The 23,450-nt window shown below is 45.4% G+C and overlaps 2 protein-coding genes across 4 annotated transcripts; one reads left to right on the forward strand and one right to left on the reverse strand.

Annotated features, from left to right (window-relative positions):
• The first annotated feature begins 9 nt into the window (after window positions 1-9).
• Window positions 10-17,225, forward strand: Pfdn2 (prefoldin subunit 2). 2 transcript variants are annotated; one of them, XM_087581654.1, is made up of 4 exons: window positions 10-40; window positions 15,066-15,154; window positions 15,247-15,370; window positions 16,656-16,960. In XM_087581654.1, exons 2-4 carry the CDS (start codon window positions 15,135-15,137, stop codon window positions 16,830-16,832), a joined length of 321 nt encoding a protein of 106 aa, XP_087437780.1. In that variant the 5' UTR covers window positions 10-40; window positions 15,066-15,134; the 3' UTR covers window positions 16,833-16,960. The 2 variants fall into 2 exon arrangements, with proteins under 2 accessions (XP_087437780.1, NP_001102946.1); NM_001109476.1 differs by having other exon boundaries at window positions 40-124; window positions 16,656-17,225.
• On the reverse strand, window positions 17,221-21,535 carry Klhdc9 (kelch domain containing 9). Of its 2 annotated transcripts, none has more exons than NM_001108350.2 (4): window positions 19,260-19,870; window positions 18,860-19,019; window positions 18,573-18,771; window positions 17,221-17,739 (listed from the first exon to the last, which is right to left on the reverse strand). In NM_001108350.2, the coding sequence occupies exons 1-4, from the start codon at window positions 19,784-19,786 to the stop codon at window positions 17,573-17,575; spliced, it is 1,053 nt and encodes a 350-aa protein (NP_001101820.1). In that variant the 5' UTR covers window positions 19,787-19,870; the 3' UTR covers window positions 17,221-17,572. The 2 variants fall into 2 exon arrangements, with proteins under 2 accessions (NP_001101820.1, XP_087437394.1); XM_087581268.1 differs by lacking the exon at window positions 19,260-19,870 and adding an exon at window positions 20,039-21,535 and having other exon boundaries at window positions 17,465-17,739; window positions 18,860-19,057.
• Between the last annotated feature and the right edge of the window lie 1,915 nt (window positions 21,536-23,450).

The raw sequence follows: 23,450 nt of genomic DNA on the forward strand, positions 1-23,450 counted from the left end.
ATGTGACGCAGTGGGAGTGCGCAGGCCGGAAAGCTTGCAGGTGGGGAAGATGGCGGACAGCAGCGGTCGTGTGGGCAAGAGCGGCGGGAGTGGCACGGGGAAGGGGGCGGTGTCGGCGGAACAGGTGAGGAACCGCGAGCGTAGAAGGCACCTGGGTCGGTGTCGAGTTCGTGCAAGGAAAAGGACTTGTGATTCAGAGGGGCCTTTAGTCCTTCCCACGTTCTCCGTGGTCACGCACAGGGGAGAGGGCGTTTTTGGGGGTGATCACAATCCTTTCTAGGGCGTGAGTAGGTGGGGTAGGTAGGTGAGAGGCACGCCCGGGGTGTGGGTGGGTAGTCGAGAGAGAAAGCTCTTAGATGCAGGATCTGGGAGGGTTGTCCAGGTCCCTAAGGACATGGATCGTCGTCTCCCCCTCTACGAGGTACCCTAAAGAGAATATGGTGTTTGAAGTGTCATCTAGTAACGAATCCCAGGCTGTTCTTAGTCAGTGAGTGGGTTATTTAGTCTTTGACTCCAAAACCGTGTTCACCATCACAAACACGCTGCAGAGCCACGTGACTCAGACTCTGACCAGTTTAGTGTTCAGTAACTATTTGGACTAAGGAGACTGTGGCTTAGTTATTTTCTTGTTTTGTTTTGTTTTTGTTTTGTCTTGGGGTGGGGATGAGGGTTGCTATAGGGTCGGGCTGGGTCGCTCTATGTAGCCTTGCTTTTCTGGAATTCACTATGTAGACCAAGCTGGCCTGGAACTCACAGAGATTCGCTTGTTTCTGCCTCCCAAATACTGGGATTATCTGGGACTACTATTCCTGGCTCGGGTTGTTTTCGTTTTTTGAGACATGGTCCAGCTCACTCTCTATGCTCCCTTCTGCAGAGACTTAAGTTTTCAGAAGAGGCTAGAAACCATTTTCTAATGCAGGTGTGATTCTGCTCTTCATAACATCGGGATACATCTGACGAATTAATCAGAAAGCCCTTTGTGGTATAGGGACCATGTTTTGTTAGTCTTGGGACTAGTGTTTAATTGATATTAGAAGAACACACAATTGGGGTTGGGGATTTAGTTTAGCTCAGTGGTAGAGCGCTTGCCTAGGAAGCGCAAGGCCCTGGGTTCGGTCCCCAGCTCCGAAAAAAAGAACCAAAAAAAAAAAAAAAAAAGAAGAAGAAGAACACACAATCGAAATGAAAATAGTTGAAGCTAGGGGTGTAGTTTGGTGGGTTAAATGGGAAAGCCTTGAGGTGTGGGGTCTGGGTGGGTGTCTGTTCTCACCTGGTATGGAGGTCCAGGGTTGGGATTGAAGAGCTATTTTAATCATATATTTGTCAGTTGCTTGTTGAGCAATCACTGCAGGTAAAAGTATCAGCATAGGGACTGGAGTGGTGGCTCAGCCGTTAAGAGCACTGACTGCTCTTCCATGGGTCCTGGGTTCAAATCCCAGAAACCACATGGTGACTCCCAACCATCTGTAATGAGATCTGATGCCTTCTGGTGTGTCTGAGGATAGCTACAGTGTACTTATATATAATAAATAAATACATCTTTAAAAAAAAGTATCAGCAGAAATAGTTTAAAACCCATACTGTTGGAGAGCATCGTCTGTTGAAGTGGGGTTTACAGTTCTACTATGAGTCGGAAAGTAAGTATTCAAAGAGAAGTGACATTCTGGGGATGGAAGAGGCACCTTGACAGTGGGAAAGAAAAAAAGTAAAGCTTTTGAGAGTCTGTCTTGTGTTATACTTTGCTTAACACAGAGAAACAGGTAAGTGAAATAGACTTTATCTTAAATTTGGACACAGCCAAGTGTGATGGCTCATACCCATAATCCCAATGGGTTACCCTCTCAGTTCCAGGCTAGCCTAGGTTACAGAGTGAAACACAATCTCAAAAACAAACAAGACAGACAGAATGGCAAATAAAAATGAAACAACGAGACTTCAAAAATATGTTATGTATATTTGCATGTCTGAGTGTGTGCATGTACCACACCTGTGCAGGAGCCATTGGAGGCCAGAAGAGGGGTCCAAGCCCCTGATAACTGCTTATTAGCTACCATGTGGGTCTTGAGAACCAAACCCAGGCCTTCTGCTATAGAAGTAACAGTTCTTCCACCGAGCCATTGCTCCAGTCCTTACACCAAAAACTTCTGCACATGATTTCTCTTCTTACTTTTTACCCTCCTCTATCTGTGAAAACATGTACTTCCCATTTCATAACTATTTAGTGTACTAGGCAAGAAAATTCATTCGACACCCTCCCCCCCCATCACCATGACTAAAAAACAGAGACTACAGAGTGTGTTGACTAAATGCTAGTTAGGGGTGGAGAGATGGCTTCTGCACTTGAGCACCTCATCTCACACAAACACATACATACATGCACATGATCTGAACAATCTTTCTAAATGCTAATTTGTTTTTATTTTCTAGAGGATTCTTCAGCTTAATTCTAAAGGCTGAGGAAAGTTAGTCAATGTGAGGATTTTTTTTTTTTCGTTAGAAGAAATGTGTTCATAAGCCTTGAGCCATGAACTGCCCGGCCTTGGAAATGCTGGAAGATTTAAAAGAGCTGTATTGCAAGACTTGAAGAAGACACAGTCAGCCTTGTTGTTCTTTGACACAAGTTTTTTTCATGTGGCCTAGAACTCACCAGCCAGGCTAGGATGGCTGGCCAGAGAGTCCATTGACCCTCTCTTCCCCAGCACTTGGATAACAAGCCTCAGAATTTAAGTTCCCTAGCATTCCATTGCCAGGCAGTTCATGCCTCAATACCATACCTCCCCCACCCCCCAAGTTCTCAAACTCTGGTTCTTTGGTTCTTTACCTGTGGAACTTTTCTTCCCAATTTAAGTGTTTGTCACTGATACAAATTCAAGCCTGATGTGACTTTCACAAGGAAGATAGGAGCAGGTCATACTTTCTACTAGGCCCTTGTTTTATTTTCGGTTTATCCTATTTCTATTTATTGTTTATTGGTTTGCTGCTGTTTTATCTGAGAGAGGATCTCCCTCTGTAGCCCTGGCTAGCCTGGAACTTGCTATGTAGACCATGCTAGTCTAGGGCTTGTGGCATTCTTCCTGCTTTGATCTCCCAGGTGTACCACAGCACTTGGAGGAGTGAGTGCGCGCGCGTGTGCGCGTGCATGTGCGCGTGTGCGCGTGCATGTGTGCGTGTGCATGTGTGCGCATGTGCCAGCCAGCCACCCACATGCGTGCCTGGTGACCTTGGACTGTGGGGGTCAGAGCATTGGATCCTCTGGAGTTAGAGACAGTGATAGTTATGGGTTTCCATGTAGGTGCAGAGCCACAAGTGCTGCTGAGCCATCTCTTTAGCTCCCCCAAATCGAGACACATAAACATTATGTACACACATATAATAATGAACTAAACAACTGAAAAGCCCTGCTGCAAAGTAGATTGTGATGTACACGCCTGTAAGAGATCCCCTGTATTTGGGGGAGAGGTAGAGAGGCAGGATTAGGAGTTCAAGTTCGGGGTTGGGGATTTAGCTCAGTGGTAGAGCGCTTGCCTAGCAACCGCAAGGCCCTGGGTTCAGTCCCCAGCTCCGGGAAAAAAAAAAAAAAAAAAAAAAAAAAAGAAAAAAGGAGTTCAAGTTCATCCTCAACTAAATAGCATATTTGAGGCCAGTGTGAATCTCAAAAAGACAAGAAAATTCCTGTCACTTGTCAAAGTTCAACAGGTGTTTCGAAGAGGACAGAGCCTACTCAAACACTGCTTTATACCCCTTACCCTCCAAACTCATGACCTTATAATGTAAAATACAATCATTCTGTCCCAGTAGTCCCCAGAGTCTTACATTGTTCCAGTACTAACTCAAAATTCCAGGGTCAGTTGTGAGCCTGTGCAATGAGAGTAGCATATGCACGTTCATCATGTAATGCAGAGGCAGGCAGAGGGTAGACATTCCCGTTCTAAAGGAGAGAAGTAAAGCCAGGAGGAGGCTTTACTGTTAAAGCCTTAAGTCTGAATTCCGAGAGGGCAGGCATGGTCTTACCGTTCTATGATAAATTATCCCTATATATGGCATTTGGAAACTCTGGGGCAGGAATTGGGCCTCTAAAATACTAGACAGCTCCACAGGGCACAGTCCATGCTTCATGCACTTGGGCTGGGGGCATACCAGTGCCTGCAGCTTGCCCGGTTAGGCACTGTCCACTGACAGTTGCTGTACTATTAGAGATCATGGTGGCTGCCTGGCCTAGGGCTTGTTCCAGTGAGGATTCCCCGACAGCTCCCATTCCTACATCAGGGTTTTCCTTGCACCCCTGTTTAACCTCCCACAGTCCAGTGCATCTTGTGAAGTTTTGGTAGAGGAAGCCATTTCTCCACAGCTCTTGCATTCTGCATGCCTCCAGAATTAGCACCACGAGGCATAGATACTACCACAGGTTACTGCTAGTAATGCTTTCTCCAGCTGCAGTACAAGCTGTACTTGAATAAATAATGGAGCATGCTGGGATGTGAGGAGCAGAGGCTAGGTATACTGGGCTGTGAGTTCTTTCTGCCCTTAAGACCCTAGCTTTTGGTTCCATGATTGGAAAGACAGCCAGGGTCTCCAAAATGCCTTCGGAACGTTTTTTGTCATTGTATGGTAAATAGTAACACTCAGCTTTCTCTGTCAGTGCTAATTTGTGCACTTGCTTGGTAAACCTCTTTGGGGGGGGGCAGGTTGGGAAGGGAGGGAAACAGGTTTGCATTTATTTATTTTGTGTTTGTGGAAATGCCACAATGCTCATGTGGTGGCCAAAGGACAATTTGCAGCAGCTGTTCTCTTCTTCCACCTTGTCCATCCTGGGATCAAACTCAGGTAGCCAAGATTGGCTGCAAAGTCCCCTTACCAGTTGAGCCATCTTACTGGCCACTGTCTTGACCTATTTCCACTTTGTACATAGACAGCCTGTGAATTGTATTAGATTTCAGGCTCTATTTCCTTCCTTCCTTCCTTCCTTCCTTCCTTCCTTCCTTCCTTCCTTCCTTTCTTTCTTTCTTTTTTTTTTAAAGATTTATTTTTATTTATTTTATAGATGTGAATACACTGTCTCTGTCTTCAGACACACCAGAAGAGGGCATCAGATCCTGTTACGGATGGTTGTGAGCCACCATGTGGTTGCTGGGATTTGAACTCAGGACCTCTGGAAGAGCAGTCAGCGCTCTTAACCGCTGAGCCATCTCTCCAGCCCCACTTCTTTTCTTTTTTTTTTTTTTTTTTTTTTTTTTAAAGACCTATTTATTTATTTTATGTATGTGAGTACACTGTAGCTGTCTTCATACACACCAGAAGAGGACATCAGATCCCATTACAGATGGCTGTGAGCCACCATGTGGTTGCTGGGAATTGAACTCAGGACCTGTGGAAGAGCAGACAGTGCTCTTAACCGCTGAGCCATCTCTCCAGCCCCTCTTTTCTTTTTTTAAAGTTTATTTTTATTATTTTTATTTCATGAATATTGGTGTTTTGCCTGCATGTATGTCTGTATGTTAGAAACTCCAGAACTGGAGTTACAGAGAGATGTGAGTAAAAAAGGGGGTCATTCTTATCCCTACCTCACTCACAGATGAGAGGGACTCAAACTGTGACTTTTTATTTTGGCTTTGGCAGGTACTGGGGATTAGCCCTCATCTACTTTTCTAATGGTTGGATTGCTTCTTCCCCAGCTGTGGACCTCAGATACTTGCTTTTGAACTCTTCCTGGGTCATTTCTGCTCCAGTAGTTGGTGTTCTGGTGTTCTGGGGAGGCATTTTGTCCTGGCACATGCTGCTGGTCCATCATGACTAATGGAGACCTTCTGTTCTCTCTGTCCTCCTTCCCCTTCTTTCTCATTTCTCCTTCTCCGTTGTGGTCCCTACCTGTGACCCCAGCCCTGGGACTCAAGCTCCACTTCTCTCTGTTCTTCCCGGTAATTGGTTGTAGCCGCATTTATTTAACCAATGCTTTTAAATTGGGGGGTAATGTTTGCATAGCAGAAGCTGATGTAATGGGGATTGCTTGTCCTGGGGCAATGAGATCTTGGGGTACAGAGTTTAGCATTTGAATACATAGCAGCACTCGAGTAACCCCCAACAGGTGAGTTGCCATGTGGGTGCTGAAACTGAACCTGAGTTCTGGAAGAGCAGCCAGCGTTCTTACCTGCTGAGCCATCTCTTATTTTCTTTTGATTATGAATTCTGTCTTTAAGCTGGGTGGTATGTTTCTTGAAAACGACAGATTTGGATCTTGTTTTATAATCTGGTCATCTGGTCTTTCTTTTTTTTTAAGTTCTTGATACAAGGTCTTACTATGTATCTCTACCTGTCTTTGAGCTGACTAGATAGACCAGAGTGGCCTTGAATTCACAAAGATCTACCTGTCTCTGCTTCCCAGATGCTGTGATTAAAGGCATGGGCCTTTGGTGTTTTAATTAGAGTGTTAAGACTACTTACATTTAGGGTTATTGATAGGGGTTTGTTAATTACTGTGATTTTGTTGAATGTGTTTCTGGTTGATTGAATTATTGTTGGTTTGTTTTCTTCATTCTTCCTATTTGAGGTTTTGGACTGTGTTGGCCATGGTGTGTGTCTGTGTGAATGTGTGTGTGTGCACGTGCACTCACTCATGCTCGCTCTCCCTCTCCCTCTCCCTCTCCCTCTCCCTCTCTTCACCTCTGCCTGCCTGTTGCTTATAGACCCCAGTCTGGCTTTGAACTCACAATGTAATTAGGGCTGACCTTGAGCTCCTGATCCCTCTGGTTCAACTTCCCAGATGCTGGGATTTCAGGCATATACCAGCAGTCTCTATTTTAGGAATGATAGTCTTCCTTAGTTCTTCTGTTCCTATCTTGAAATTTATTCTTCCTTGTGTGTCTTTGTCCTCTGTGTATAGGATTCCTCGTTGGCTTGGAAGGCTTGGACTGACTTGGTTTGGTGCTTTCCTTGCAGTGCCCTGTTTCTTACTCTGTTCCAATGTTTTAACATACTTTTATTGTGTATGGTTGCATGTTTGTACAGGCCACAGCACTGGTGTGGCAGCCAGAGGATAATGCCTTTCCTCCTACCATGTGGCTCCTGCTGATTAAACTTAGGTTGTCAGGCTTAGCAGCGAGTGCCTGTTCCTCCTAAGCCATCATGCTGGCTCAAAACTGGTTCTCTCTTCCCAACTTTACATGGATTCTGGAAATGTAATTCTAGTCATCAGGCTTAGGCAGCAAGAGCAATTACCTGGCCTGAAAAAAAAAAAGTTTTAAATCTCATGTAACTGATAATTGTTAGTTTGGGTGAAGGCTTGGGTTCAAAAACTATAGAAATAGTGTAGATAATAAAATAAAGAAATAGTATGAACACACTCTTTAATCATATTCCCACCATAGAAATGAGGGGGCAAGGACTTTGAAAAAGAGGAGTAGATCTCAGCCTTTCTGCCGTCTCGTGGTGTTGGTTCTCAGCCTAGTGACTTGTCCCTAGGAAACAGTTGGTAGCGCCCAAAGTGTGTTTGGTTTTTATTGGGTAGAATGCAGGGATGTTGCTGAGTACTGTAAAATGTACAAGATTACCAGCGTAAGTACCAGTAGTACTCAATAAGAAACTGTCCTATTGTGTATTGTTTATATTTTATAGGAACAAAAAGGAAAAGAAGGGGTTGGGGTTTTAGCTCAGCGGTAGAGTGCTTGCCTAGCGAGCGCAAGGCCCTGGGTTCGGTCCCCAGCTCTGAAAAAAAAAAAAAAAAGGAAAAGAAGACAAGTAGCTTAGTCATGTAGCAGTGAACAGCTAAAGGCAGAGTATTTTGTCTTGTGAGTGAGTGCCTACAAGTATGTAGTGTACCACATGTATTCCTGGTACCCAGAAGAGGGTATCATATCAGATCCTCTGGAACTGGAGTTACAGGCTGTTTTAAGCCACCATATGTATGCCTTGAGAAAAAACAATTGGATTATGCAGTTGGTTATACAGGAGGCGATTCAAGATCTTCGGGAGGATAGTTTGGTGAGCAATACTAATACCACAGAGAAATCAGAAGGAAATGTAAAGTAAGTTAGAGGCAATGGGTATAGTCTGGTTCTCAGTTTGAAGAGAAGGGATGAGTACCCTTCTGTAATAGAGTGGTAAGATCAAGAACAGTTAGAGGGCACTGAGACCAGTGAACCCAGGACTCGGGAAGTGGAGATGGGAGGAGCAGGAGTTCAGGTCGTCTTTTCCATATATGTCCGTAGTAGGCTAGCTCAAGCACCTGAGCCTTTGTCTCAGAAACAGTAGAAACCAGGGGAGGGACAGACGACGGATGCTGAAAGGGAAAGAGGCAGTTAATGAGGCAGTGTCTCTCTCTCTCTCTCTCTCTCTCTCTCTCTCTCTCTCTCTCTCTCTCTCTCTCAGTGCACTTTGGATGTATTCAGGCAGAATTCTCACCTTCTGTTCTCTCAGTATTCAATTAAGTAATGGCCTGTAACACAGCCGAAGAACGTTTTTTTGGGAAAGGTGATGTGGGTGAGAACAGGTGTTTGTTGCCAGACCTGACAAGCTGCATTCAGTCAGAAAGAACCATAGGATGGAAGGATAAAATTGAGTTCCACAAGTTGTCTTCTGACATGTGTGTCCACCTGTGTGCCCCTAACCTCATAATTTTTGTTGTTGTTTGAGATGGGGTTTCTCTGCTTATAGCCCTGGCTGTCCTGGAACTCACTCTGTGTGGATCAGGCTAGCTTTGAACTCACATAGATCTGTCTGCCTCTGCCTCCTAAGTGCTAGTTCATAAATTTAACTAAAAAGGACAATGTGAGGGTTGGGGATTTGGCTCAGTGGTAGAGCGCTTGCCTAGCAAGTGCAAGGCCCTGGGTTCAGTCCCCAGCTCTGAAAAAAAGAAAAAGAAAAAAAAAAAAAAAAAAAAGGACAATGTGTCCCTTGGGTTCCTTTTTGAAAAGCTTTTTTTTTTTTTAAACAATTTACTTCCTTGAATGTATGAGTTATGTACCCTGGTGCCATCAGAGGTTAGAAGCAAGAGTTGGGGGTTGGATCCTTTGAACTGGAGTTACACATGGTTGTAAGTCACCATGTAGGTGATGGGAACTGAACCTTAGTCCTCTGCAAGAGCAACAAGTGTCCTTAACTGAACCATCTCTCCATTCCTCTCCCCCTTAAAAATATTTATTTTTAATTTGTATTTTATGTATATGTGTTTTGTCTGCATATATGCATAACACTTGTTTGTTTGGTGTCTGCATAGTCCAGAAGAGACCTTAGGACTGGAGTTACAGATGGCTATGAGCTGGGGTGTGGGAACTGAACCTAGCATTAGTGCCTGATACCCGTAGAGACCGGAAGACGACAGATCCATACAACCTAAAATATTTGAGACTTACTGCTTCCTTAGTCTAAAGGGAGATACATAATCCACCCTTCTTTTCTCTTTCATCATCCCCCCACCCGATTCACCCCCCAACATTAGATAGGAGAGAGGTAGGGGGCGGGGATCCCTGAATCCACCCTCCTTCTCTTTGTTTCTTCCCTGGTCGTAACCATTAACAACCAACCACCAACCTCCTAAAGGACAACAAACATCCACAACCCACCGAACACCAGTACCACCCACTCCGCCTCTCAGGATTGAGGGAGGGCTTCCTGATGTCTGCAGGCAATGGATGGTGTCTTTGGGGACTCTAAGAAAATTGGAATGCTAGCCAATTCCTGAGAAACCTGGCTGTTTCATTTACTGTCCAGGAAGGTGCAAGCCTCACTGAGGCAGTCTGTGAGGCTACACCAATTGAGGCTAGCCACTTTGAAACTGTCCTGGATGCAGATTTTTGAGGAGACGGCAGCTGAGGCTGTCTGAGTCTGGATCACCTGGGGCTAGATACTTTGATTGCACTGGTGTCTGGTTGTTTTGTTCTGAAGAACACAAACTTAATAGTAACATTGTAGGGACATTTTTATATGTATATATGAAGTATGTGGTATGCACAAATCAACTAATAATGATTCTCTGCTTTGTGTTTGAGTAGGTGAAAGGCATGTGTAAGTCAGTTTGGATTGAATAACCAAACTGCACTTGGGTGTTAATCCCCATCTATGCCATATGAGAAAATGGCATGTAATAAGTCACGAGGACCAGGTAGCCAAAGAGTCATTGTCTACTGCAGAGAGCTCCATGTCTCCTCAATCTCCCAGCTGTCCCTGGGTAGGAGGTCAGCATTTGCACCACCTGCTTTGCTGTCCTTTTGGGTCTCTTCTTCCGTGTCAGCAGCCAAGATTTTCAGGAAGTCTCTGATGGTCAGATTTAATCTTTATTAACGTTGAAGAAATCCACAGCATTTCTTTCTTTTCCTGTGAAGATAAAGGTGTAGCCTCTTCCTCAACAGAGCATATTTCCTGACTCTGACACTGAGGTTTATATATTCTTAAAGTGTACAGGCTGATTTAATCCAGCAGCCCATTCTAAGAGCCAGTGTTTTTCAGCATTGCTACCTGTCTCACTGGCATTTAAACAGTCTAAAGTTAATAGAGCGTTACGTAACCTATCTCTGGGAGGTCTCGCATCCCTTGTGTTTTATGAACATCTCCTTTAAAGTGCTGTTAGATCTTTCCACAGTGCTTGACCGTAGGACTGGAGGGCACACCTGTAATGTGTTTTGTTTGTTTAATTTCAGTGGACATAAGCCAAAGCATTATAAGCTTTCATCTGTAAAGATGTCATTAGGATAGCCATCACTTCTACATGTGGAATTACAGAATGCCTTCCCAGAACTCAAGGCAGAAGGAAGCTCACTGGGACCCTCAGTAGGCATCAGTGTATAATGTACATAGTGTAACTTTTCAAACTCTGAAAAATGAAACACATCGGCCAGCTTTCATTTCCGTGGGTGCCTTTAGGGTTTCTCCTGGCGGGTAATGGAGCTAGATTATACAGAAACAAGCAGGGCAGGTTTTTATAATTTCTTTGGCTTAGTATCAGATTATAGAAAAAAATTTCTTGTTGGTCATCCCAACAAATACAGCTTTGCAAGAGAATTTGATTTGAAACCAGAAAAGAGAATTTAGTTTTCGGCAGAGAAATAAGGAGTGAGGGAAGTTTGTAAAAGCTCACCAGGAGGAGTAGAGAGTTTACATAATGTCCGGGACACTACCAGTGGCATAAGAAGACAGCAAAAGGTGACATAAGAAGACAGCTAAGGGGGGGCTGGAGAGATGGTTCAGAGGTTAAGAGCATTGGCTGCTCTTCCAGAGGTCCTGAGTTCAATTCCCAGCAACCACATGGTGGCTTGCAACCATCTATAATGAGATCTGGTGGTCTCTTTTGGTGTGTCTGAAGACAGCTGTAGTGTACTCATATACATAAAATTAAAAAAAAAAAAAAAGACAGCTAAGATGAGAGAAGGCCTGTGTGGGGAGTAAACTGGACCAGGTCTTACGGATTTTCAATGTGATATGGAATTTTGGTTGTATTCTTGGGACAGAGGCAGGAAGTCTCAAGGGAGGGAGGGAGGATTAAAAAGAAAAAGACAACTAGACAACATTATAACATGACTCCTGCCAGTGCTGAGGCTGAAGTGAGTTTATTTTTTCCCAATCAGCTTTTATACCATTCTGGGTACTTGCAGAGAATAGGATCAATTCTTAGATCAAAGAAAAAGTGATCAGACAAGGCAGTAAAAAAACCCTCTGGTTACTGTTTCTAGGGGTTTGTCAGGATGACCAAGATAAAGGAGTCCCACACATTGAGCCTTGTGTTAGCCCAAATGTAAATACTCTGAGCCTACATCCCTGAGCCCAGTCATAAGTTTTTGTGAAATTTCTAGAAGCGGGGAGTGGGGAGGTCTCTACAATCTCAGGTTCAAAGCTAGACTGGCAATCTGTATTCAGAGATCCTGCCTCAAAACAAATAAAAAACTGTGCACACACATAAACAAACACCTCTCCCAATATTTTTATCAATGGGGAACAAATTCTATGTCATGCTTAAAAAGAAATCTGGGGCTAGAGAAATGGCTCAGTGGTTAAGATCTTCTAGAGGACCTGGGTTCAATTTCCAGCTCAGTACACAAAGGGTAGCTCATACTTTGGGGGATCTAATGCCTTCTTCTGGCCTCTTTGGTCCTCAGGCGTGCACATAGTGGACATACACATGCAGGTAAGGCACATAAAAATAAATCTTAGGGGAAAGATCTTTGTGTATAAAAATAAGTTTTTGAAAGACCTTGTACATGTAAATAAGAATGTAAAGAGCTCTATGTCGTCATAAGAGATGATGTTGATTTAGGAAAGAATACATAATATTAATTAAATGGGACTATTTCAGTGGGGATATTTACATACAGTATGATTTAATAGGGTAAAGAGACTAGTCTATTCCTGTTTACACGAGACTGTCCAGGTTCCCTCTGTTGCTATGTATTGCAATGCTAAATACCGGCCCCCAAGGTCTAGTTGCCCACAGGGATGAGGACATCCTCACGTGCACCAAATGATGCTGTGTAACCTTGTGCCTTAATATAAAATGTCTGGTTGAATAAAGATGCCTACTGCCTGGGCAGAAGAGAGGTAGGCGGGGCTTTGGTTCCCAAGCTTGAGGCAGAGACCACAAGAGGAGAGAAGAGGAAGGAGGAGGACAACATAGGGAAGGTAGATCATGAGAAGATGTCCCTGAGGGCCAGCCAATTGGAGTAGGAAGGGCAGAACATGGCAGGTCATATCTCAGGGTTAGTGACAGGGAAGTAGACAAAATAGTATAGAGGGTTGGTAAGTGCTCCGCTCTAGTGCTGTTAAGGGTAATTGTAAAGATGAAGGTTGTGTGTGTGTGTGTGTGTGTGTGTGTGTGTGTGTGTGTGTGTGTGTGTGTGTGTGTGTTTTAAAGGGAACTGAGTGATCAAAGGTGAGGTAGAAGCTCCAGTTAATTTTTACATTTTGGCACCCAGCGTGGGGTGCTATTAGTAAATACTTGATTTGCCTGGCTCTTCCTCCAAGCCCCATGCTCCCAGAAATAAGATTCAGACTCAAAATGTATATACAATACCTTGGTCATGCAGCTAGGCTCTTCTCTGACTAGGTCATAACTTAAAATGACCCCTTTATTTTAACTTGTATTCTGCCAAGTGGCTGGTCACCTGTGCTCAGGTACTGTGCATCCGTCTTCTCACCTCTCCCCAGGGGAATCTCCCAGGCCTGGCTCTATCCCAGAATCCTTTCTCCTCCTGACTGTCCCGTCTCCCGTTTCTTGCCTAACTTACAGGCCATCAGATTTTTACTGACAGGTGCTACATCTGTACAGGCACAAGACATTCTTTCTAGATTTGTCTTTGGTGTGCGGCTGGGACTTTGACCCTGGTGCCTCTTGCACACTGAGGCCATTCTCACTGAGGGTTCCTCCAGCCCTGAGCTTATTCTACCAAGCTTGCGTGGCTTGACGGGGAAGGCACTCGATGCACAAGTGTGCCCTAACCTGATCACCATCCTGGGAACTCAGATTGTCCTCTCTGGAGTTCAACACCCGTACCCAGCAGCTCACAGCCGCCTGTGAATGAAGCTCCGGGTGAAACCGACACCCTCTTCTGATCTCCATATGTTTATATACACACAGGCACACACATAAATATAAACATCCTGAAATCTTTAAAAAAAAAAAAACAAAAACAAAAACAAGGACTTCTGTTGTGGTTTTCCCTGGAGTTATCTGTATTTTGATGCTAATTCCACTGCCCCAAGGACAGCTGCCTAGTCACTTACTCAGGAATCAGGTGACTACACCAGAACCTTCTCCCCATTGAATTTGTAAAGTACAGGTGAGGGGCAGGTACAAGATAGAAGGAGGCCTGTCATTGGAGGAGAAGGAAGGATGGGCGGGAGAGAAGTTTGAAGGAAGAGGAGGAGACTGGAAGAGAAAGGAGGAGAGAGGAGAGGGTGAGAAGCCATGGCAGGTGATGTTAAGAGTCTGCTCTGTGTATTTACAGGTTGTTATTAATGTTCCTAAGGGATGGATGGTACCGGGCTTTGTATGTTTAAGTGGGCAATTATATCTTATCAATTGGATCCAAGATTATTGCATTGTGTGTTCTTTTATGTGAGGGTTTGAGTATAGGAGAGTGTGTGGCTGGGATGTGTTTCCGCAAGATATCTAGCAGATATCTTGGGGCACCACAGTGCAGGACCTAGTGAGGTAAAAGACACCTATACCTTTTTATTGTTTTATATTTTTACAACAACAGACTTCAGAGATGATGACTCGATGATTAGGCATATAAAAGTTCACACTGTGGGGCTGGAATGATGGCTCAGAGGTTAAGAGCACTGAGATCAGTTCCCAGCAACCACATGGGGGCTCACAACCGTCTGTAATGGGATCCAATGCCTTCTCCTGGTGTGTCTGAAGACAGCTACAGGGTACTCATATATATATAATTAAATAATTCTTAAAAAAAAAAAAAAGTATACACTGCTCTTCTAGAAGACCCAGGTTTGATTTCTAGCACCCATATCCGGCCCGTGACTCCATCACCCTCTTCTGGTCTCTGAGAACTGCACTCGTTTGCACAAACACACAGTTATCCATATAATTAAAAAAAAATCCGGGCTGGGGGTGGCAAACTGGCAAGCAGCTCAGTGGCTAAAAGAACTTAAGAGAAAAATGGTTAAAAGATTTTGCCTAGGACCCAGGCTCAATTTCCAGCACACACAGGGTGGCTCACGACCACTCACTATTCCAGCTTCAGGAAATCTGATGCCTTCTTCCGGCCTCTGGGCACTAGGCACACACAGCGTGCACATATATACATACTTCCAGGTATAATAGCACTCATCAACATGTAGTAAAAATTAATAAGTTGGGGGGAGGCATAAAAAAGCTGTGACAGACTCTTTACTGGCAAGTCTCTCTAGGTATTCCAGCAGCTCCTCCCCTCCCCCATCTCTCCCATCCAAGTCTATTGTTAAATCGCCCCCTTGTGCCTAGTAAATATCTCATACATAGAGGCATGCAGACGTATTCTACAACTTTCCCAAGATAGGTATCCATCCACTACTGCGCCTCTGTGACTTGTCCTCCCGGGGGCTGCCTCTGCTTTCTGGTTTTCACTGGCTCATTTCTCTCTTAGGTAATTGCTGGCTTTAATCGCCTTCGGCAGGAACAGAGGGGCTTGGCCTCCAAAGCAGCTGAGCTGGAGATGGAACTGAATGAGCATAGGTAAGAATGCCGCAGAGAGACAGTATTGGAGGGAGGCTTGCAGGGGAGCAGGACTATTCTGAGGTCTTGTCTTGCTCTCCTACCCTACCTAGCCTGGTGATCGATACGCTGAAGGAAGTGGATGAGACCCGCAAGTGCTACCGCATGGTTGGCGGTGTGCTGGTAGAGCGGACGGTCAAGGAGGTGCTGCCTGCCTTGGAGGGTAACAAGGAGCAGGTGAGCACAGATCCCTGAGGTGGCATTCGGGCAATCAAGAGGTTAAATATGGGTGGCCAGGGATTTAGGGAATGCGAGGAAAGAAAGTCCAGGCAGAAATTCATGTTGACAGTATATTATGTCTGTTGGCTATATGCTATGTCCTTTATAAGTCAAAAGTCCAACTCCTGAAGTGAGGAGTTGTTGGCTGTGGCCCCTTTCCATGGGCCCTTTGATGTGGTTGAGTTGGGAGGGGAATGGGTAGAGCAGTTTCTTACAATATAGTCTGGATCCCTGAGTCAGAGTCACCTGAAGAACTTGTTTAGCAGTGTTGGGCATCAAACCCAGGGCCTTATGCACAGCAGGCTAAATACTCTATCATTGGGCTATGCCTCCATCCAAGAACCAATTTAAACTGTAACTTCTTAGGATATCTCTGGATCCGTGGAGCCAAACCCTTGAAGAAACCATAAGTGACATTTCAAAGGAAGAAAGAGTCCTGACTGGGATGTCATACATTGGTGATTAACTTGCTGAGATGATGAGGCAGGAGAATCTTGGGTTTGAAGCCTGCCTAGGCTAACTATAAAACAATCAATAAAAAAAGAATGTGACCTAAAAGAAGGAACGATAGCATCATAAATGCTCTTTAAAAAACAAGCAACCCTGGGCTGGAGAGATGGCTCAGTGATTAAGAGCACCGACTGCTCTTCCCGAGGTCCTGAGTTCAAATCCCAGCAACCACATGGTGGCTCACAACCATCTGAAATGAGATCTGATACCCTCTTCTGGTGTGTCTGAAGATAGTGACAGTGTAATCATAATATATAATAAATAAATATTTAAAAAACAAGCAACCCACCCTCCCTGGGGAGCCACTGAGGACTGAAGGTTGCTAGAGATGGGGCAGTCATTGTCTTAAGTGATGTATCCCCTGGCAAGCTGCTCCTGTGGCTAGCCCACAAGGGTGCCCTGGTTAGACCCATGGGTCACAAAACAAAACAGAAATATGATTTTGAGATGGGTTGTGTTGGTGGCCAGTGGGTAAGAGTGGGGTTAAGTTTGAGAAGAATAATTATATACTTTTATAACATTATCAAAGAATAGTGAAAGCAAGTAGCCCAGATGTTCCCTTTTATAAGCCACTCACTGTGTTTGAGAATTCACTTGAGAGTCTGGGCTTTGCTGATGCTGGGCTAAAAGGTGAGCTTAAATGTGTTGTTTCACTGCCTCTAACCATAGCACATTCCAGGTCAGAGGAGGGAGACCTGCAATCCTTCTGTATCCTCTTTTCTTTGCCTTTTAGATACAAAAGATCATTGAGACACTGTCACAGCAGCTTCAGGCAAAGGGAAAAGAACTCAATGAATTCCGGGAAAAGCACAACATTCGTCTTATGGGAGAAGATGAGAAGCCAGCAGCCAAGGAAAACTCAGAAGGAGCTGGGGCTAAGTCCAGCTCAGCAGGGGTGCTGGTCTCTTAGGGACTAAGGCCTCTGCATTCTATTTTACCCTGATTCCCACTTCTAATTTCTTTTTATTGTTATTATTATTTTTCTGCTATTGTAATTTTTTTGTTGTTGTTAATTAAATGTTTTGGTCAAATACTTAACTGTAGCCTGAAACTCTCTTACTTAGGGCTACACTGACAGCATACAGCTGGGCATGGTGGCAGACATATCTTAGTGCTGGGGACACAACAGGAGGCAGATCTCTGAGTTCCAGGCCAGCCCAGTGTACAAAGCGAGTCCGCAGTCATCCAAGGCTATATAGTGAGACCCTGCCTCAAACAAAACAGAAAGATAACTTGGTTTTGTTCTTTCTACCAGGTTAATGGCTCACACTGTCAGAAAGGAGCCACAGTTTGCCTTTCCCTTGCAAATAAAGACATCTGCTTATTTAGTGCTCTTCTAAAAAGGATTCAGAGGGCTAGAGAGCTGGCCTAGCGGAAGAGCTCTGTCTACTCATCCAGAGGACATCCATTTTGTTATCCCTAACAACCACATGGTGGCCCCCAACCAGCTCTAACGGGGTCTGATGCCCTCTTTTGGCACGAAGGTGTACATGCAGATAGAGCACTTACATAAATCTCTTAAAAGGATTCAGAGACAAAACGTTGACTCAGATTGAATTTAATGAGTGTCTGAAGTGGGGCAGTAGCTGTGGTGAGGATGCTTTGTAGGTTCGCCACCAGAGGCTTGGCCGAGTGCCTTCCTGCTGTTCTTCAGGTGAAGAACTCCAGTGTGCAAACCTGTGGGCTAGCTGTCCTGCCGTCCTCACCAAAACCCCCAACCAAATAAAGCTGGTCGTTCCAAAGGCAAGTACGGTGGCCCACGCGCTTCAGTCCACGGTCCGTACAGGGGAAGTGGAACCACAGAGGTGGAGACTTGCCTGTTGGGTTGAGAGCAGAGGGTGGTTACTGAGGCACGGGTAATTACTCTGCTCCAACACTATCCAGTATGCATGCCTGTTACTTCCCCATTTGCTTTGTTGGCCTTCTCAAATGTTTAATACTCTACTTACATTGTGTCTGTTGTATTTCGTTTTCTTTTTGAAAAGTGGTCTCACTCTGTCACCCTGCCAGTCTCACACTCTAGACCAGGCTGACTGACCTCAAAAACTCCCAGAGAGCCACCTGCCTCTGCCTCCCAAGTGCTGGAATTAAAGGTGTGTAAACCACTATGCCTGGCTCGATTTTTGTTTTGTTTTCCATAACAAGGTTTCTCTGTGTAGCCCAGGATGGCCTGGAATTCACTATACAGACCAGGCTGGCTTTGAACTCAGAGATCCTCAGACCTCCACCTCTGAAGTGCTGAGGTGGAAATCAGAGTTACCTTATCTGGCTCTGTGTATTTTGTTTGGTGGTTTGGTTATGAACCTTAGCCTTTGAAGGCCGGAATATCTTTTTGGTTCTCCGTCTTGAGTTTTTCTTGAGCATTTCTTGAGTTTTTGTTGTTGTTGTTTGTCTTGTTTTTTGTTTTTGAGACAAGGTTTGTCTATATAGCTCTGGCTGTCCTGGAACTCACTGAGCTGTCCTCTCAGCGACCCGTCCCTCCGCCCCGGCCCCCCCCCCCAACCTTACCCTCCCCCCCCCAGCAACATGCACCACCACAACTGGACTGCATTTCTTTAGCTCTTGCCAACTGGTTTTTCCTCTTTCTATCCCAGCAGTCCCGTTTTATAATGTTTAAGTTCTCCCTTTCAAATGTTGGTTTGGCTCTCACGGGTATCATAGATGTAGAGATCATTGCAGATCGTGTCTCGAGCTCTGGTCAGAGTTTCTCCACCAAATAGTACGGCGAAGGGCCCCACCACGGAACAGGAATGATGCCGCAGGCTCTGCGGTCCTTGCTGCAACCCCTGCCCACTGCTCACAAGGTTTGCAAGCTGTTCCGTCAACCGAGGCGCAACCGGCGCTTCCTCCTTTGGGGAGAAAAGCAAGAAGGATTTGTCTGAACGGTTTGCTTATTGGAGTTTCAGGCCTTTCCTGATTTACCTAAGTAGCTGATACCTTAATTTTCCCAGGGCTCCATTGCCCTGCTACTTCTGGTCCAACTGAGTTGCAACCCCCAAAGAGCAAAAGCTGATGGCCCGGGTGGGGTCCTGCAGTTGGCAGCAAGGCAGCACAGTGACCTGACCGTGAGGCTGTGTGGCAGCCTTCTTCTTTGTAGCTGTTGGTACACAGAAATTCGGGCCTGAGTTTGGTTTTCTGAAAAGATACAAATAGTGTTCTTTGCCAGAAAGCCCTAGTGAAAGAGAAAATCAGGCTTGGGGCAGATAGAGTTAAGCTGTCTTGGAAAATGTAAATACCAAAGTGGAATGTGCTATAGATAACAAGTAAGTTTGTTTCGGTTTTGTTTTTCTAGAGTATAGAGAAAACAAACGAACGTTTGGGGGCAAAGTCGCAGTACCAATAAGTTCGGGTGCTGTGGTCCAACTTTAACGTGTAGATGCTACCGTAGCGTCGCTGAGTGCGGGTACCACCCTCTCTGCCAGATACCCGAAACTCTCGGTCTGAGATTCGGGTGCAGGTGTGGCTGCTGAGGCCAGCAGGAGGGCAGTTGGCAGGCTTCGCGGTCCATACTTCCCACACTCCACTCGAAGTGTCCAGCGCAGCCACCGTGGATAAGCGACGTGACCCGTCCCAGCCACCCACCACGCAGAGCCAACGTCCTCCCACCAGTGCCGCATCGTGGTGGCTGCGAAGGGGACCTCCTCGGGCTAGCAGTCGCACCGCTTGGCCCCTAGCTGGGTCAAAGATCACAGTGTCGTTGCTGGGCACTCTTGCACCACCTTCTAGGAGACCCCCTACCAGATAGAACCGTCCTTCCAGTTCTGTGCATGAATGGAAGGCACGAGCCAAAAGCGCATCTCGCGCCACTGGCCTCCAGGTCCAAGTCGAGCCTCTTGCTCGACCGTGAGACTGCACCCCAGCCATAGGCCAAAGGGAGGGGAGAGCAGCTCTGTTGCTTCGGGTCGCACTCCTTCACGCGAGGCCCAGCACTTCCTCCAGGCATGGGCTAGCTTCCCCTCCAATACCAGCCCAGGTCCTTACTCAAACCACCTCTTCTCTCCACCGTCGTCTCCCAGCAACCACTGCAGGGACTGCAGTGCGACCGCTGCAAACTGAAGGTCGCAAAGCGCCTGTTACCTTGGAAACAAGAGACCTGGTTAGTTACCGCGATCTTACAGTGATGTCAAGGCGACGAGATGTGGGGAAGCCAGTAAAGATCCTATAAGATTTGGGCTCCAAAAGGCTAGAAGTACAGTTCATTAGAAGAACCCAGTAGCGGCTAACTAGCCTGTGATTTTGACACTTGAGGCAGGTGTTGGGAGTAGGATGGATGGAGACCGTGTCTTTTTCTTTCTTTTTCGCTGCAGGGTTTCCTACGTGGAATCTTCTTTAGGGATGAGATAGGAAGGAAACAAGTCACAAGCCAGAAGTTGAGGGAATGAACGTGAACTAAGTTGCTTGGGATTCAGAGATTTGAGTAGACTTACTTCCTCAGCGTTCCCTTTTATGAATCGGTTAGTGGTAAAATTCCTTGAGGACGCTGATTGGGTAGGAGAGTTCTCTCTGCTTTGGCCACTGGAGGGCAGTAGAGTCCAGTCGCAGTGAGAGAAGCGACAGGAAAGAAAGGTGGTGGTGAGAAAGATGAATTAGGGTGGATGATGTGGGAGAGCAAAAATAGGTTAGGCATATCTTGGACAACTTTTCACTACTTAGTCCTAGGAAGAATAATCGTTTTATCTTGCCTCATTAAAATAATGTAACACATTAAACGCAGGCACCGGGGAACTCAGCATTGAGGGCAGGGAGTTTCCCCTGATAAGATCCTGGGCAGAAGCTGCCCAGCCTTAGAAGGTGGGTGGAGATGAGATGGGGAGGAGAGAGAGACACCGACTCCTGCCCCTCCCTGCTCTCTTCCTTTTATTCAGGCTGGGTTACTGAAGGCCTAACTCTGTCCTCACAAGACTCAGTGTAGAACGAAGAGGTCCGGATCAAGGCAGGCTAAATGGTTTCTGCTGTAGGAGGAAATACGGATTTCTACTCGTAGCCCCAGCTGGGGTGGAACGGAAACAGGATCTCTGTCCCCCGGCTGGGCTTTGGTCATGTGATTCTGAAGACCTGGAGCACACTGGGCCTTTTTCCTCCTGATCCCAATTAGATCTTGAGAGAGAACTCCGCGGGGAGGGTATACACAGGCATGGAGTAAAGAACTGAGCCTAGACCATGTGCCAGGTGACACTGGACTACGGCCCTGTATCTCCACGCCACTCTCCTTTTTTTGTCTTGATAAGTTCGTTACCCAGGATGGCCTTGAACTCATTTTGTAGCTCTGCTTAGACAGCTTTTGTTTGCTTCAACCTCCTGCGTTGAGTAGCTAAGATTGCAGGCCTGCCCACCAGGCCTGTCCCCACCTGTATGTTAAGCAGAGATCCAACAATAACTTTGTGTCTTTGAAAAGATCGTCCAACCATCTTTTCCTGTCTCTGACAAGTAAGATCCTCCGTTTTCCAAGGTTATGGTAAGATTCTCTTCTAAATAAACACCAGGCGCTGGAGAGATGCCTTCAGCGGTGAAGAGCGCTGGCTGCTCTTCCAGAGGTTCTGAGTTTGATACCCAGCACAGTAGCTCCCAACTGTCCATAACTCTAGTTCCAGGGAATCTGACACCCTTGGTCCTATGCACATAAAATAAATTAAATAAAAAATAAACATGCATCGAAGGCTCAGGTGTCATCTCAGGGATGCAAGTCCCTGGACCTGAGCTCTATCTCCAGCTCGATGAGGCTCCCAGTGCTGGCATGGAAGAGACATGGATCCCTAGGGCTTGGTGGCCACCTGCCCTAGTCTGTTAGGTGAGCTCCAGGTCACTGAGAGACCCTGTCTCAAAATGCTAAGTGGATAAACCGGAGAAACGATAGCTGAGGTTGTCCTCTGGCTTCCACATGCACATGCAGGCATGCGTGAACATGAATACATGGCACCTTTGATTTCACCACTTGGGACCCTGATGCAGGAGATTGGCTAGTCTAGGCTGCCCAGATCAAAGCCAACCATCTTTAATTTTTAACTTTAAAAATTAAATAACAACCCCAACAAAAACAAAGTCTCCCCCCTCACAAATTCTTGTATCTCACAAATTCTTATATCTGTAGATAAAAGTTAATCTCCACAAGGCTTCTCACTGGCTCACTTCCCAACAACTGGACACAGGTCTGATTGTAGGTTAGACAAGGTGCTGACAAGAGGAGGATCATTTTGCTTCAACCTCATTGGTCTGCTAACCATTTTAGGCCCTTGCTTTTGCCTGTCTTTGGCTGAGCAGGTCTTGTTTTCTGCCTCTCCTTATGATGAATAGGAACTACTCCTGTCAGGGTCCTTTCCAGTTTCTCTCTGCTTTCTTTCTTTTTCTCCTAGCTGGACTCCAATGCTGCCTCCTTTGCATCTTACCTGGATACACAGTCTATGCCTCCTTCATTTCCACCCAATAATAACCAAAGACCTGAGAGAGGGGATGCCTAGAACTCCCGCTTCTCCCAATTATTCTGAACCAAGTCTATATCTTGGAGGAAAGCAGGAAAGAAGACATAAAGACATAAAAACGCTGGTAGGAGGCAGCGGGCACAAGCCAGCCAATCTGCATTTGTATGGTATTTACTTTATGCCTGACAATGGCATCCGAAGTGGTCTATGCATCCCAATCCGAGATATCTTTGTCCTAACCCCCAAACTATGTCTTGAGTTGAATCTTCACGATGCTTTTTCTTATTTTCTCCTTGCCTTACTCTCACATTCTTTTCTTTTTTGACACAGGGTATTGCTAAGTACCCCAGGCAGACTTGTCAGGAGCCATCTAGGATAGACTAAAGGCTAGCAGATGACTCTCCTGGAGATGCCCCACCATTTTTTGTTTTTGTTTGTTTTGTTTATGTGTTTGTGTTTGCATGGTCTGTGATGGGTGAGTTGTAACAAGCAAGACCCCAAAAGACTTCATCCCAGGATTGTTTCTTGCTATTGATATGCTTCTTCTATCACTACTACATAATCTAACGATCCCTGGGCATCACTCTACCCTACTGGGCAAATTTCCTGCAGGTCAACATGAAAATGAATTTTCATGAATTAATGCTGCTTAGGTGAATTAATGATTTTATAGAATTCCTGATCTGATTCAAATAAGTTTAGGAAGACAGCTTTAAGAGATGGCTTTATAATAAACTTACAATCAAGACTAGCATGTGCTCACTCCTTATAATAGTAAGTAAAGGTTGCATAATAAGAAATACAATGAGGGGCTGGAGAGATGGCTCAGAGGTTAAGAGAACTGACAGCTCTTCCAGAGGTCCTGAGTTCAATTCCCAGCAACCACATAGTGGTTCAACAACCATCTCTAATGGGATCCAAAGCCCTTTTCTGGTGTTTATATAAACAAAATAAATCTTTTTTTAAAAAAAATACAATGAGCCTTCATAATTACACTAAAAAAAAAAAAAGAAAAGAAATAGGCTTAGAACAAATTTGTGTTCAGGGAAAAACATTCCGGTCCGAGGATGAAGGCACAGGTGTGCAGCGTGATAAGGTAAGGCCATGTAAAA

Source organism: Rattus norvegicus, chromosome 13 (genome assembly GCF_021556685.1).
Source record: "Rattus norvegicus strain SHRSP/BbbUtx chromosome 13, alternate assembly SHRSP_T2T, whole genome shotgun sequence".
In the NCBI taxonomy this organism is placed as follows: Eukaryota; Metazoa; Chordata; class Mammalia; order Rodentia; family Muridae; genus Rattus; species Rattus norvegicus.

Bases quoted from the DNA above. Each gene is read 5' to 3' on its own strand.
- Pfdn2 (NM_001109476.1), top strand. From the start codon at position 50: ATGGCGGACAGCAGCGGTCGTGTGGGCAAGAGCGGCGGGAGTGGCACG. The intron at 125-15,065 runs GTGAGGAACCGC...TTTCTCTCTTAG, and splicing joins GGGCGGTGTCGGCGGAACAG to GTAATTGCTGGCTTTAATCG. The intron at 15,371-16,655 runs GTGAGCACAGAT...TTTGCCTTTTAG, and splicing joins TGGAGGGTAACAAGGAGCAG to ATACAAAAGATCATTGAGAC.
- Klhdc9 (NM_001108350.2), bottom strand. From the start codon at position 19,786: ATGGCTGGGGTGCAGTCTCACGGTCGAGCAAGAGGCTCGACTTGGACC. The intron at 19,020-19,259 runs GTACTGCGACTT...GTGTACCAACAG, and splicing joins CACAGCACCCGAACTTATTG to CTACAAAGAAGAAGGCTGCC. The intron at 18,772-18,859 runs GTATCAGCTACT...TTCTCCCCAAAG, and splicing joins GGAGCCCTGGGAAAATTAAG to GAGGAAGCGCCGGTTGCGCC.